A 13,965-nucleotide genomic window follows, 5' to 3' on the forward strand; every position below is an offset into this window, starting at 1 on the left:
ATTTGTAACCTCCTGATTTATCTGATTCTATTGTTTCTTTTTTCATTGCCATTGAGTTATGTTAGCTTTTTCTGAATTCATTTTCTTACTCCACGGCATGAAATAATTTTGAGAAATTTCCTAGATTGGTATTCTGTCTATCTTTGGCATGCTATGTTTTTCACTTTTATGGTTGCAATATATTTGCATAGTTACTCTTCCATTTCTTTTCATTTGCTCATACTTGAGGAAATGTGTACAGACAATTCATGTATTACTTTAGAGAGGATGTTTCTTATTTTGTCTCATCATATCAAGGACCTTTTTTTTTTTTCCCCTCCCCCTTAGCTCCAGTTTGGAAGCTGAATACATCACGAGTACCCACATTTTTAACTTGAGGGAATGATGGGATTGAGGAAGTTCAGTCTTTATTGGGAAACTTGGGTACTTCTCTCTATTTTAAGGTTTTTATTTAATTATTATTTATTTATAAGTGGTGTGTAGCAACATTATTGGTGGAGGAGTCATGGGTATACTTCCCCTGGGGAGATGGATTGTTTATTAGGGTTGGACTCTAGAGGTTTTACCAAGTGAGTGTATAGGCATGAAACTATTAGTCTGTAAAATACAGTCAGCTTTACTATTCACACTTTCCTGCTTCACTTTCTGCTTACCATAAGCTCTGTCACTCCTCTTCCGGCTGAAGAGGAAAAAGATTAAAATGCATTATGTATATACAACTTTGCTTAACTCCAGAACTGGAGGTTGTTATGAGAATTCTCAGCATTTTGTCATTTCACCAGTAAATCTCACTGGAAGTGAGGATGAGAATAAAGAGTCAAAAATTCACTTCTCTGAACAGGGCAAATTCTTCTCACTGCACCATTGTTTTTGTTGTTGTTGTTGTTTGCTTCTTTGTTTTGATTAAAGTCAGTGGCAATGGGATTTGTCCCTTTTCTTGTTCAGACATTGTTCATTTCTGTTGTTTACTTGTTGTTTATTTGCATTTATAATTTCTTGACCATTTCATTAGCTGTTGGAGTAAAATGAGTCTGTATTGCACCCTCAGTCCACTCTTTCTCAACTAGCTTTTACAACAACACAAACATATAAGACTAAATATGGCTATTTTACAGCTGAAAGTTAAGTAAATTGTCCACCATTATGTAGCTAGTAACTGACAAGGCTAGAATTAAAACCTGTCTGTCTCCACTTCTAGGTTATTGATGGAGTATACTGAAATCATAATTGAAAATAAAGTTAACAAAATATTTTACCTGGGTGCAAATATTTTGGAAGACTAAAGGGAAGGAATTAGATCTGAATGGATAATGAAAACAATGAAGAAGGAATCAGGATACTCAAGTTTAATTTCTTGCTGTTTCTTAAAGCAGGTGGTGAATTTGGAAAAAAGATGATCCAACTTCCTGAGTTTCAGTTTCCTTGTCTATAATAATGGTGTTGATGACAATGGTAGTGGTGATTGTCATGATATGGGACTACACATTTACTTGTACCAGAAACAATATGATGGACTTTATAAGCAGTATACCATTAAATCTCAAAACAACCATTTGATATACATATGTCTATTTTACCAATGAAGATACTGAGAATTATTCAAACCCACTAAGGCTCATTTGATGCAGGGACACATACTCTCTCCCTCTCTTTCTTAAGATTTATTTATTCATTTGAGAGAGAGAAATAGAGAGGGGGGAGGGGCAGAGGAAGAGGGAGAGCGAAAGAATCCTCAAGCAGATTCCCTGCTGAGTGCAGAGCCTGATGTGGGGCTTGATCCCAAGATCCTGAGATCATGACCTGAGCTGAAATCAAGAGTCAGACACTTAACTGACTGAACCAACCAGGCAGCCCATAGGAGCACAGACTCTCAACCACTAGCTCTATTGTCTTTCCATACCAAAAGTCTAGCCTGAATGGTCTACAAAAGACCTACCGACTTTGAAATGTAGAACTATGGTAAGCAGAGGAGATGACCATGCTCTTACATGTCTCTCAAATATAACTGTTAGAGTTATGGACTCGGTGTCCTAAAATTAAGTCTTAATATGATGAGATTTAGGCTTTATGTTGTTTATTTCAACTTAAAAACAAAACAAAACAAAACAACAAAACAGCATTTCTTCACCTTAAACATGAGAATTGAACTCTTCATCCTCCTTTTCCCCTTCCTTTTTTTTCTTAACAATTCAGTCTAAATGCCATGAAGGGAGTTAAGTAAGGTATGTGTCCACATGAATGTGGAAGATGAGAGTTACAGTGGCCCAGCATGAGGTCATAGAGCCTGAGAGGGATGAGAAACATATCCTTGCAGGGTAAAGTGTAGGGCAGTGGTGGTTCAGTGGCAAAGAGGCAGAGTTCAATAAAGGCAATAAGGATGCCTACGGTGGGGTAGTCTGGCCCAGGATATCAGAGTCTGAGAAGGCTCAGGAGGGTTCCATTGCCAGGAGAGGGTGATGAAGGTGGAAACCTGGATTCTGGTGTTGGAACCAAGCAGAGTAAGGACAGTCTCCATAGGGAAGGGGTGTTCCAGTGTGCGTTGTTAGATCTGAAGGATGTGAGAAAATTATGCACTGTGGAATATGACCATGCACAGCGTGTCAGAGGTCAAGTGAAGTGAAAGAGAATCCACAAAGGATGGGATGCTGCACAAGGTCAGTACCTGAGGGAGGTGAGAAGGGAGGGAACAGCCCAATAAGTGGTTTCAGGGCAGGTGTGGGAGTAAACTTGGGAGCACATATCAGGACCTTTACAAAGAAGGTGGTAGCAGTAACTGGAGATTAGTTATATACAGGGGAATTGAACAAATGCATAAATATGTCTATACACATAGACACATGCTGAATGAGAAGGTCTCAGAACAAGAACACCTCAATAACATTGAGTACACTTAGCATCCAGATCATGGTTTCTAAATACCATTCTCTAATAAAAGAATCCAGGTTTCCTTGGTGGTCGGTGGCGGGGGGGGTAGGGGGGGTGGAGACTACTTCCATGGCGAGGGTAGGAGATACACAAGATAATTCTGGAACACTTTCTTGTACCAGAAAGTAAGGAAGAGTTCAAAGAATGATAGGCACATGTCAAAAAGACAAACCACTTTCAATGGGCTCCTGCTGGCCAAATCATTGACAATTTGGCCATCAAAATAATATTAATGGCTTATAACTTGTTTAATAAAATAAGAACTCATGGAGTCACACTGACATAGTAGACAAGTTTGATAGAAATATATTAATAAAACACTTAAATATTCAATGAAGAGCAGTATATTTGCATTGTCTCAAAAATACCTAAACACAAAATACTTACTAATTATAAAGAGGAAAAAAAGTGGACATCTGGGTGGCTCGGTTAGTTAAGCATCTACCTTTGGCTCAGATCATGATCTCAGGGTCCTGGGATCAAGCCCTGTGTCAGGCTCCCTGCTCAGCGGGGAGTCTGCTTGTCCCTCTTCCTCTGCCCTTCTCCCCTGCTTGTGCCCCCCCCCTTCAATGAATAAATAAAATCTTTAAAAAAAGAGAGAGAGAGAAAGGAAGTAACTTTATAGTGAAGTCTGGCAGGCAGTACCTTAATCAGTGACCAAAGTTAACTTCAGCAGTTTTGGGGCAAATAGAAGTCCTGTACCACCTGATAGGACGCAGTATAAAGCACACAAGTATTCCTGAATCTAATCATACTGAAACAGCAGACACTAAGGAGCACCCAGCTGGGCAAGGGACTGGGGGACAGAGGATAAGACAATATGATCAACATACTCTGGCAGATGGAGGAGGAGTCTTCTTCAAGGTGATAATTTTTAAAAATAAGAGCCATTTTTCACTGGTTTCATTACGTTTTTTAAAGTCTTCATAGACCTTTTTATTACCTATACCCTCAACATACATCTCCTACCAGGTCCACTACCCTGTCCTTGGTAGCTGACTGCTCAGACAAACCCAAAGTGAGTGAAACTTTACCAAATTATTGCCTTGTAATCTTTGGTGATGTCAAAGTCAGAAAAATCAAGGAAAGAGTAGGGAACTGTCCCACACTGAAGAAGACTAAAAAGATACAATTAAATGAAAACTGTGATTCTTGACTGGATCCTTTTGCTATAAAAGATTTTATTAGAAAAATGCTGAAGTGGGGCCTGAGGATTAGATACTCATACTCAGTCAATGTTATTTTTTTTTTAATTTGATGGTTTTACTGAGTTTATGTACAAGAATGTACTTTTTAGGAAATATAAAAGTCTTTTGGGATGATGTGGCATTGGTTTGCAAAATTATTCTGAATGGTTCAGAAAAAAAAATATTTCTTTGTACCATTCTTATAAGATTTTCTGTGTATTTGAGATTGTTTCAAAATAAAAGTTGGGGCACCTGGGTGGCTCAGCCGTTAAGCATCTGTCTTCGGCTTAGGTCATGATCCCAGGATCCTGATATCAAGCCCCGCATTGGGCTCCCCGCTCAGCGGGGAGTTTGCTTCTCCCTCTCCCACTCCCCCTGCTTGTGTTCCCTCTCTAGCTGTCTCTTTCTCTCTCTCTCTGTCAAATAAAAAAAAATAAAATAAAATAAAAGTTAAAAAAATGTATATTGACTTGATATCTAATACAGAGTTGCATTCAAACCGGGGTCAAATGTTTCACATGGTGTTTACTCTTCTGTTTTCAGGTGCTGGTCTTTTGAGTCGTCCTATTTTTACCCAGGAGCCACAAGATGTTATTTTTCCTTTGGATTTATCAAAATCTGAAATCATCCTGAATTGTGCTGCCAGTGGTTACCCTTCACCTCATTATAGGTAAAGTCCTAGCTCTGGGCACAACACTGTTTTTTTCTTTGTCTTGGATGTAAAACATACATACAATAAAGTGTTTAGACTTACCTAATTTGAAGGGTGCAGCTCAGTCAGTGATTTTTTACATGGGTATACAGCTGGGTGCCCACCACTCAAATAAAGATACATACATTTTCAGTATCCTCAAGTGTTCCCTCATGCCACTTTCCAGGTGATAACTACCCTACCCCCAGCCCAGGACTCTGTCTTATTCATTAGATTGACTTACAAGAGTTATTCTTGAGATTGGTACCATGGAGTGCCATGTGTGAGAGGAAAAAAAAAAGAGAAATAAGGAAAAAGGAAGAAAGGAAAGGAAGAAAGAGAAAAGAAATGGAACAGAAAGATGGAGGGAGAGAGGGAAGAAAAAATAGACAAGTAAAAAGAAGCACAAGAAGATAGGAAGAAAGCGAAATAGAAAGGATGGGAAAAGCAAGAAAAGGAAAAGATTTGCTTCTTCAATTTGAAAGACTCTAAAGTAGAAGCTACTTTCTTCCCCCAATTTGGGGCTACAGGCTCAGTTGCCCCAGTTACAATGACTGTGAAAATGTTCCCCTAAACAATTTTAAACGAGATGCAGACTTTTTATTTTATCAGATCAATTTCTGTGACTCCACCGGCATATCCCATTGCCGAAAAAGCACTGATTTTAGAAATACATGTTGAATACAGCTATGTACCCTCAAAGCAGAAAAAGATTTTTTTTTTCTGGGCAAGTAGAAAAAAATTATGTTTGTTTCTCACATATTACCTGTAGAATAACAGGAAGGAAAAGTCAGTAATGTTTTTGTTCTTACGAGGTTACAATAAAAGCAGAGGGGTGCCTGGGTGGCTCAGTCGGGTAAGTGTTGGACTCCTGATTTGCTCAGGTTCATGATCGCAGGGTCATGAGATCAATCCATGCATGGACCTCCCCACTGAACATGGAGACTGCTTAAGATTCTTTCTCCCTCCCTTTCTGCCCCTCCCCTACTCCCGAGCAAGCATGCATGTGCACGTGCTCTCTCTCCCTCTCTAAACAACAACAACAAAAAAGGCAGAATTTGATCCACACTGTGAGAGGAATTCACAAATTTAAAACTATATACATGTATATACCATGCTTGTATAAATAATACGGATATTTTGTTGGTAAGAACTGCACATGCAATGTGAATATCCGGAAAGACAATAAATATTAAAATGACTGTTGTAGCTTTGTGTTCTAAAAGCGTTTTTTTAAAGCCTAATTTTTAGCAGTGAAATTGAATCGACACACATGAAAAGTAACAATTTCAGTCCATTTTGGCAAAATAAACTGGTCTTGCCTACTTTTTTATGTTGCATTAGAAATACCATATTTATATGTATAATCATTTTGATCTTAAAATGTCTGGTTAATTTAATAAATGGTTTAAAAGCACAAAGTTAGAGACAACTCTCACCTTGTATTTTATTGGACTTACTTCGGCATTTTTTTTTTTTTTTACAACAAAGGAACTGAAAAACTATATCTTCTCATTACTTACTAAAGCTTGCCTATCTGTAACATACCCAAACAAATGAAGCCCATCAGTTAGGTGATCATTTACTTTATAAACTGGTTCTCTCAATTCAGGGTTTGTATGTTTGTTTGTTTTCCTTAAACAGTAGTTGGTCTTATTTAATTTAACGTACGGTTAAATATATAAAAATCTGATTAATACATTTTTCACAATTAATACTTAAAGTTGTAATTTTATTTTTGAGAGCTAATTTGATTGATCATCACCATTGGTAGGGTTTATTAGAGGAAAAACTATACATGAATTCCTGTAAAATAAGAAATATTTGCTAAGTATAGATAAGATAAATCATCAATCATTATATAATTGGCTTATAACAAGCAGAAAGATGTAAAGTAGTGGATCTCATGACAATTTGCTCACTAGCTTTTACTTATGAAGAAATATTCTGAATGAAGAGACTACAGATTTCACTGTTGTTAAAGTCTTCTGTTTCTAAGAGACTTGTGAATTAGTAGGCTAAAGACAGGTAATTTAGCTTCTTATTTTCAATCCCCTTAACCTGGTTTAGCTCATCTCTAATATTATAGCATAAAATACTCATAGGCAAGAGGCTTTGGAAAGAGAGTGAAAAAAGAGCTGTTTTTAATGCTTAAATGTCAGCCTCAGACCCAATTTCCATGATAATAAAGCAAAGGGCAGAGATATTTCAGATAATGCACATTAGCAACAAAATGTGAAATTTTAGCTTTAATATGACCCTTTCTAACTTAAATTTTATTAAAAAGACTCATTCATAACCTTAGATTGTGTGTGTTTGTGTGTGTGTGTGTGTGAACGTGCATGTGCGTAATAGAGGGAAAATCTTTATGATAGACATTCTAACATTATTTGAGATAATTTGAATATACTGTGAAGTCATGTGAAAGAGCCTTTGATTAGAATGAAGAGTTATCATTTCTAGTCACAGCTCTGATATTTAATATGTGACTTTGGAACAATCATTTCTCTGTCTTGTCATCAGCTTCCTTATCCATAAAGTGAGTGTGGTTGATTTTAAGACATGTTTTCCTTATTCTTTTTTTTTTTTTTTAATATTGAGTATGTATTTCCAGAGTTAGGAACACTTTTCTTTGACATACTACAATATCACTATCATACTTAAATATTTATCAATAATTCATTAATATTATCCAATATTCTCTAGTACTCAACCTTCCCAGATTGGTTCATACATATTTTTTCTAGTTGACTTGTTAAGATCAATTTTTAATTTTTTTTTAAGATTTTATTTATTTATTTGCCAGAAAGAGAAACAAAGAGCACAAGCAGGGGGAGTGGCAAGCAGAGGGAGAAGCAGGCTCCCCGCTGAGCAAGGAGCCCAATGTGGGACTCCATCCCAGGACCCTGGGATCATGACCTGAGCCAAAGGCAGACATTTAACCGACTGAGCCACCCATATGTCCCAAAATCAATTTTTAAATTAGGTTAGCACAATGCCCAAAAAATAGCAAGGAAGATTGTGTGACTGGAACGAACAGAACTCAATACTAAGTTTCACAGACTCACAGAAGGGGGCAAAAGCAGAATCAGAATCAAAACATCAGTTCAATAAATGAAAGAAGGTGATCAGTGGTTAACTGGATAAAATGAACAGTCTGCTGCTGTCTGGCAGAGACCCATAGGCCTTTTTTTTTTTCCACTTTACTTTGTTTTTATTATTTTTTCCTGCCCTCATGGAGTTTATTTTTATTTTATTTTAATTAACGTATAATGTGTTACTGGTTTTGGAGGTGCAGGTCTGTGATTCATCAGTCTTATATAATACCCAGTGCTCATTACATCACATGCCCTACTTAATGTTCACCACCCAATTACCCCATCCCTCCACCCCACATGTTTTCCTTCTTTTAGTAATTTCTCTTTAGGAAAAGAAATCTCATGGGGGAAAATAAGTAATATCTAAAGCATAACTTTGGAAATAGTTTAAAAGCAACTTCTCTTCCAGTCACTCCCTGTGAAGTGAACACATGAACAAATAGGATTTCAGTGCAAGTGTGAAAGTACAGAAATGTGAGGCAAGTGTGAACAAATCTTTCCTGTAGAAAGGATCACTCTTAATTTTTTAAAGACTAGGGAACACGTGAGAATTAAAGAGGAAGCTTTGCAAAGGGAAGGAAAATGGGTTACCCAAAGTTGGTACTTGGATGGGATTGCTTATACTTAAAAGTCTAAGATAATCAGATAGCAATGAGCTTATTTCCAGCTCCGAATATTTATTTTATTTGGGAAAATGAAGCAACATACACATAAATGATTTCTATGCCAGATACACTCTATCAGAAGAAGGTCTTTGAATGTCATGGAGGATTTCTGACAGATCTCCTCTTGACCTGATCACCACAGGAAGTTTCTTTCTCTAATTTAGTCTGCTCTACCCTAGTCATGAAGACATTCTTAAGTCTGAGAAGGGTTAGGTGTCTTTGAATAAGAATCATAGCAGTAGTCACTCTGCCCTTTATTCTTTTCATTCATTTTCTCATTTCATCTTCTTAACAACCCCATGGGATAAAGCAGGATATACATTATTGTACAAATTTTATAATTGATTGATATGACTTCTGGAGAAATTAGATAACTCATCCAGGGATACACAGGAAGGGAATGTCAAAGCTAGGCCAAGGACTCTTTCCACAAGGTCAGTGGTGTCAAATTTAGTGCACATTATAATCACCCAGAGAGACTGTTACAAATTTAACTTTTGGAGTTCTCCTTCATAAGTCTAGGAATGGGCTCAGAAATAAACACTTTTAACAAGCACTCAATATAATTCTAAAACAAGGCCTAGTTCTGAAACACACACACACATACACACACACACACACACCTATTATCTAAGGACAACAAACATAGCCCCAAGCCATTATATTCTTGATACAGGGCTTAACTACTTAATATTAAAGGATGTTCTCCAGAAAAAGGTCAAGATTTTAGTTCAAATTCATTATGTTTCCTGGAATTAATATGGTATTAATGCAGATGTTAAAAATAATCATTTAAAGCATATTTCCTACTTTGCATTGTAGGAAAATTCTCCTGGGTATGCAATCCTATCAGTAATGTGTTTATGACGATCACTTGAATTCATTAATACTATTCCTCCATTGATTTAAACATATTAATTAGGACAAAGTCCACACCAGGAGCTGAACCCCTGATCTATATGCACAGTTTAATAATAATTGTACCATAGTGATTAGAACAATTATGGGGATACTGTGAAAAATTCATTTGCTGCAGCTAAGCCAACAACTTTGAATTTGTGTTGAAAAACAATTACCAAGCTTAATTAGGAGCATGTAATGATGACAGCAGTTATTTCAGCGATTGATTCCAAAATTAAAGAGAGCTGGCAAACTAAGTGTGGTATATCCTTTGCTTTGAAAATGAAAGGGAACATGGAGGTCCAAAGATCATGCCCTGTAAGCAAATTGTGAAAGACAGTATTATAGATCTAGTGAGAAGAATGTTAGAGTCTTGGGATAGGCCTAAAAAAGAAAATGTTTCTATATTTTTTTCCTCCAAACATTGAGAACAAAAAACTGTACAGATTTCTCTAAGAAAAAAAAATTTGACAAAGTTCAGGCAAATGAAACACACTGGTTTTAGCTGTTGTCTTTCAACTTCTTTTTATTAAAAGGAAGTTGAGGTACACAAGAATTGGCTAAATAATTTTAAAGTTGATTGAAAACCTCTGATTGGTTTGATATTTGGTCAATCACTTCTCATCTTTCATATGGTGGAGGATTACCTAAGTTTGTATTTTTCTACTATGGTAGACATTTGGATTTTTCAAGATGTTCCTAAAGAAGTCAATGACATTTGGAAGAATACCATAAAATGTAATTTCTTTTGTATAGTTAGCCACCCTCATCAAAATATTTTTTTTTAAAGATTTTTTATTTATTTATTTGAGAGAGAGAATGAGATAGAGAGAGCATGAGAGGGGGGAGGGTCAGAGGAAGAAGCAGACTCCCCGCTGAGCAGTGAGCCCGACGCGGGACTCGATCCCGGGACTCCAGGATCGTGACCTGAGCCGAAGGCAGTCACTTAACCAACAGAGCCACCCAGGCACCCCCCTCATCAAAATATTTTTAATATGATCTTAGCATGAAAGGGAAAATCATAACAAAGCTGGCATTCTAAATATACATGGTTTGGAAATTAGCTATGTTCCATAGGGTAAAGCCATTCCTTTGTTTTTCTACAAGTTATAGGGTGAAAGGTGGGTGAAGTAGGTTTGGTTAGAGATAGTTACTGGGTATTCATTCATCTTAAAATGATCAAATGGAATTTTCTAAAACATTTTACAGTTCTTTGAAAATAAATATAACTGTAAGGCCCTTCTGCTACTTAATTCATGTACTAAAAGATTATTGACTAATAGGTAAACCAAGAGACTTTTTGCTGCCTAAAATAAAAACCTCCCAAATTGCATTTGTTTTGTTAAAGTATAATTTTAGGTTGGCATTTCTAAGTACTGTTGAAATATATTCAGTGTGATTAATTTTCCAAGTAAGAGATGAACAGAAACAATCATGTTCTAAAGTAGGCAGGTTATTATTGTTTTGTTATCAGCCTCAACTTGGCATTGGAAAATCTTTGCTGGCTTTCTTTATGCCATTTGTAATATATGCTTCTTGGATTTCTATCTCTAAATCATTTTCAATGTCCAATTTTTTAGTATCAGTTGTGGGGGTTCAGGTATGGTATGTTATTTGAAAAGTCACTGACAGAATAGAATGGCCAGTATCTTTGTCTGAATGTTTCAGTTTTATTTCTCATGTCAAGAGTTATGTTGCCTCTTTGGACACATGTGGGTGAATGTTTGTGATTCATAAAGAGTGGAAGATCTTTCAAATAACCTAGTTATTAATATCACTGAGCTACTGAATATAGTCATCTTTGGTGAAACTGAAGAATTGTCTCCACGTGTAATCATGTTTGTTGTTTGTTGTTGTTGTTTTAAATGGTCCTAGCAAATACATACATACATACATACATACATACATGCGTAAATGGTCCTAGCAGTTACAACCACGTGTTGTTTAAGATTAGGAGTGGTCAACTCTGTATATTATAACATAATTTGGTTTTTTTCCCTTGAAGGTGGAAGCAAAATGGCACAGATATTGATTTTACCATGAGTTACCACCACAGGTTGGATGGAGGCAATTTGGCAATCAGTAGCCCCCGTACAGATCAAGATATTGGCATGTACCAGTGCCTGGCCACCAACGCTCTGGGGACGATTCTGAGTCGGAAGGCAAAGCTCCAATTTGCATGTGAGTTTGTGGGGGACAATCTAATCCCTGTGTTTTTTTAATACAATATTTTTTATATTCATATTAGGAAAAAAATCTGGCTTTGCTAATCATCTGTTCTTTGAGAGAGATTAATTTATGGAGGTAAAAAGTTTTAACTATGCATTTTATGAATTCTCTCTTGGGGATAGTCAAAATCCTCTTTAAAAAAAGAAGAAAATATCAGTGTTATTATATTTTATAAATTATGTTTAGAAACATATCTAAAAGTTCCAGATATAAATATTAAGAAAAAGATGTATGACATATTACTATTTTTCTTTCTTTCTTTTTTTTTCTTCTTCTTCTTTTGCATTATATATTAGTGTTCAGAGCACAGGAAGAAAAAGCTGAGGGTAGAGATGTCTTTTGGGGGAGGTGGGTGTTCTCTCAGGAAAAGTGATTATGCACTCACAGTTTGATGTAGGTGGAAATAAAGTGGTTGCCAAAGGCAGGCTTTATATTAACTGTAACAATGTCCAGCTGCATCACATAAATGTCATCCAAGTAATTACCCTGGTGACATTTGAGGACATTAGCCGATGAACAATAGACATATTGCCTCTTATATCCTTTACATGTAGTGTTTCCAGGAACTGAAATGTTTCATATTGGATCCAGGAATAGCCTTGATTGAAAGTAATTATATCTGTTGATGTAGATGGAAGAGGAGCCTTGAATTTCTCTCTCTCTCTCTGTCTTTTTTATTCTTTAATTTCTCTCTTTACACCTCCTCCCCTACCCCTCCTCCACCCCTGCCCACCTGAGAGGACATATCAGGAAGCCAACGAGTTAGCAGCTAATCCTTTGGGTGCTCATGGAAAAGGGATATTCTGTCTGTTACTTTGAAAAAATAATTGTTTTGAAATTTTATTAATGAAATATATATCCAGAGCCTATCTTGCAGAACTACTGTAGTCATCAGTAGATACACGAATTAATAATTGAGTCTGTTTCCTGTTGCAGGTCTTGTGTTCCAAAGATTCCTTGCTCATGTACAGTTCCCCTTATGTTGGCCATTTTGGGAATGGTCTTGTTTCTGAATATGTGTGTGTGTGTGTATGTGCATATGTGTTCATGTGTGTATTTAGTCATATGTATATATACACAAGCATTCTATAGGTACATACACAAACATACATATGTATATATATATTCATATATACACAGACACACATATATGTACACACATACATAGCTGAATGAATCTGAATGCATTTATATATGTGGAAATAGAAAACACGGAAGTTTATGGAGCTAAGTGGAACATGAACAAAGGCTGGTGGCTATTTTGAAACTTAGGATAAAGATAATCACAATACTTGGTTTCTGCATTTTGCCCAAGATCATCATTTGGAAAAATAAAAGAGAACAAAATGCTGATCAGAAACTTATATTGTAGAAATAAATAATTGCTCCAGAGATTTGGAATGATTCTGCCACAGTAATTATTTATTTCTCCTGCTTGGATAGGATGTGACCCTAGAAGATACACATGAGTTGGATCAGATTCTGTAGGATAAATTTGACTTTCTGGTAGAGGAAATTTGACTTCCTGGGGGAGGAAAATATCTCTTTGAGTGTCTCTAGAGCTATGGATTCCATCTATTCATGACAACAACTGAATACCTATACCTAAAGTTAATGCACCGTCCTTAACAAAACTGTAGATTTCCTCTTTTTCATCCGCTTTTTAAAGAAAAATGTGTCTTTAAATTCCCTACATTATTATTTCTTATCCCTTTTCTGTTTAAAAATACATGTAACTAGGGGCACCTGGGTGGCGCAGTCGGTTAAAGCGTTCAACTCTTGGTTTTGGCTGGGGTCGTGATCTCAGGGTCATGAGATCGAGACCCGCACGTTGGGCTCTGCACTCAGCATGGAGTCTGCTTGAGATTCTCTCCCCCTCTCCTCTGCCCCTCCCACTTGTGCTCTCTCTCTCTAATAAATAAATAAGTTTTCAAAAAAAAAAATTACATGTAACTAGGAGCCTCTTTAAGTTACAATATGTTTGCTAAAAAAAAAGAAAAGGTTTAAATTAAGAAGAAATTATATACTTTTATTTTGATGAGTGGGAGAAATCAAATCCGTCTTCACTGACTTTCCTGTTTCTTCATAAAATGTTCCTTTTTGGGTTGAAGGTGTATGACTGTTGATCTCTAAAAGCATTTCTTTTACTATTCATGCAGAAAGCAGGATGGCCTATATCCATTAACTGATCTTTCTTCTGAAAACTTAAAGGATTTTAGGTTCCAAGTCTGAAATTTAGGGAAACAAAAACAAGAACCACACCATCCTGT

General features: G+C 36.4%; 1 protein-coding gene across 1 annotated transcript in view; it reads left to right on the forward strand.

Annotated features, from left to right (window-relative positions):
- LOC102729818 (contactin-6) overlaps nt 1–13,965 on the forward strand; it is a 679,553-nt gene that overhangs the window by 517,736 nt on the left and 147,852 nt on the right. Inside the window, exons 6-7 of the mRNA XM_081820967.1 lie at nt 4,656–4,782; nt 11,472–11,647. Of these exons, the coding sequence (XP_081677093.1) occupies nt 4,656–4,782; nt 11,472–11,647 (303 nt within the window). The remainder of the gene's footprint in view (nt 1–4,655; nt 4,783–11,471; nt 11,648–13,965) is intronic.

This window comes from Leptonychotes weddellii, chromosome 1 (assembly GCF_054177405.1).
Source record: "Leptonychotes weddellii isolate Sample4059 chromosome 1, ASM5417740v2, whole genome shotgun sequence".
Taxonomy (NCBI): Eukaryota; Metazoa; Chordata; class Mammalia; order Carnivora; family Phocidae; genus Leptonychotes; species Leptonychotes weddellii.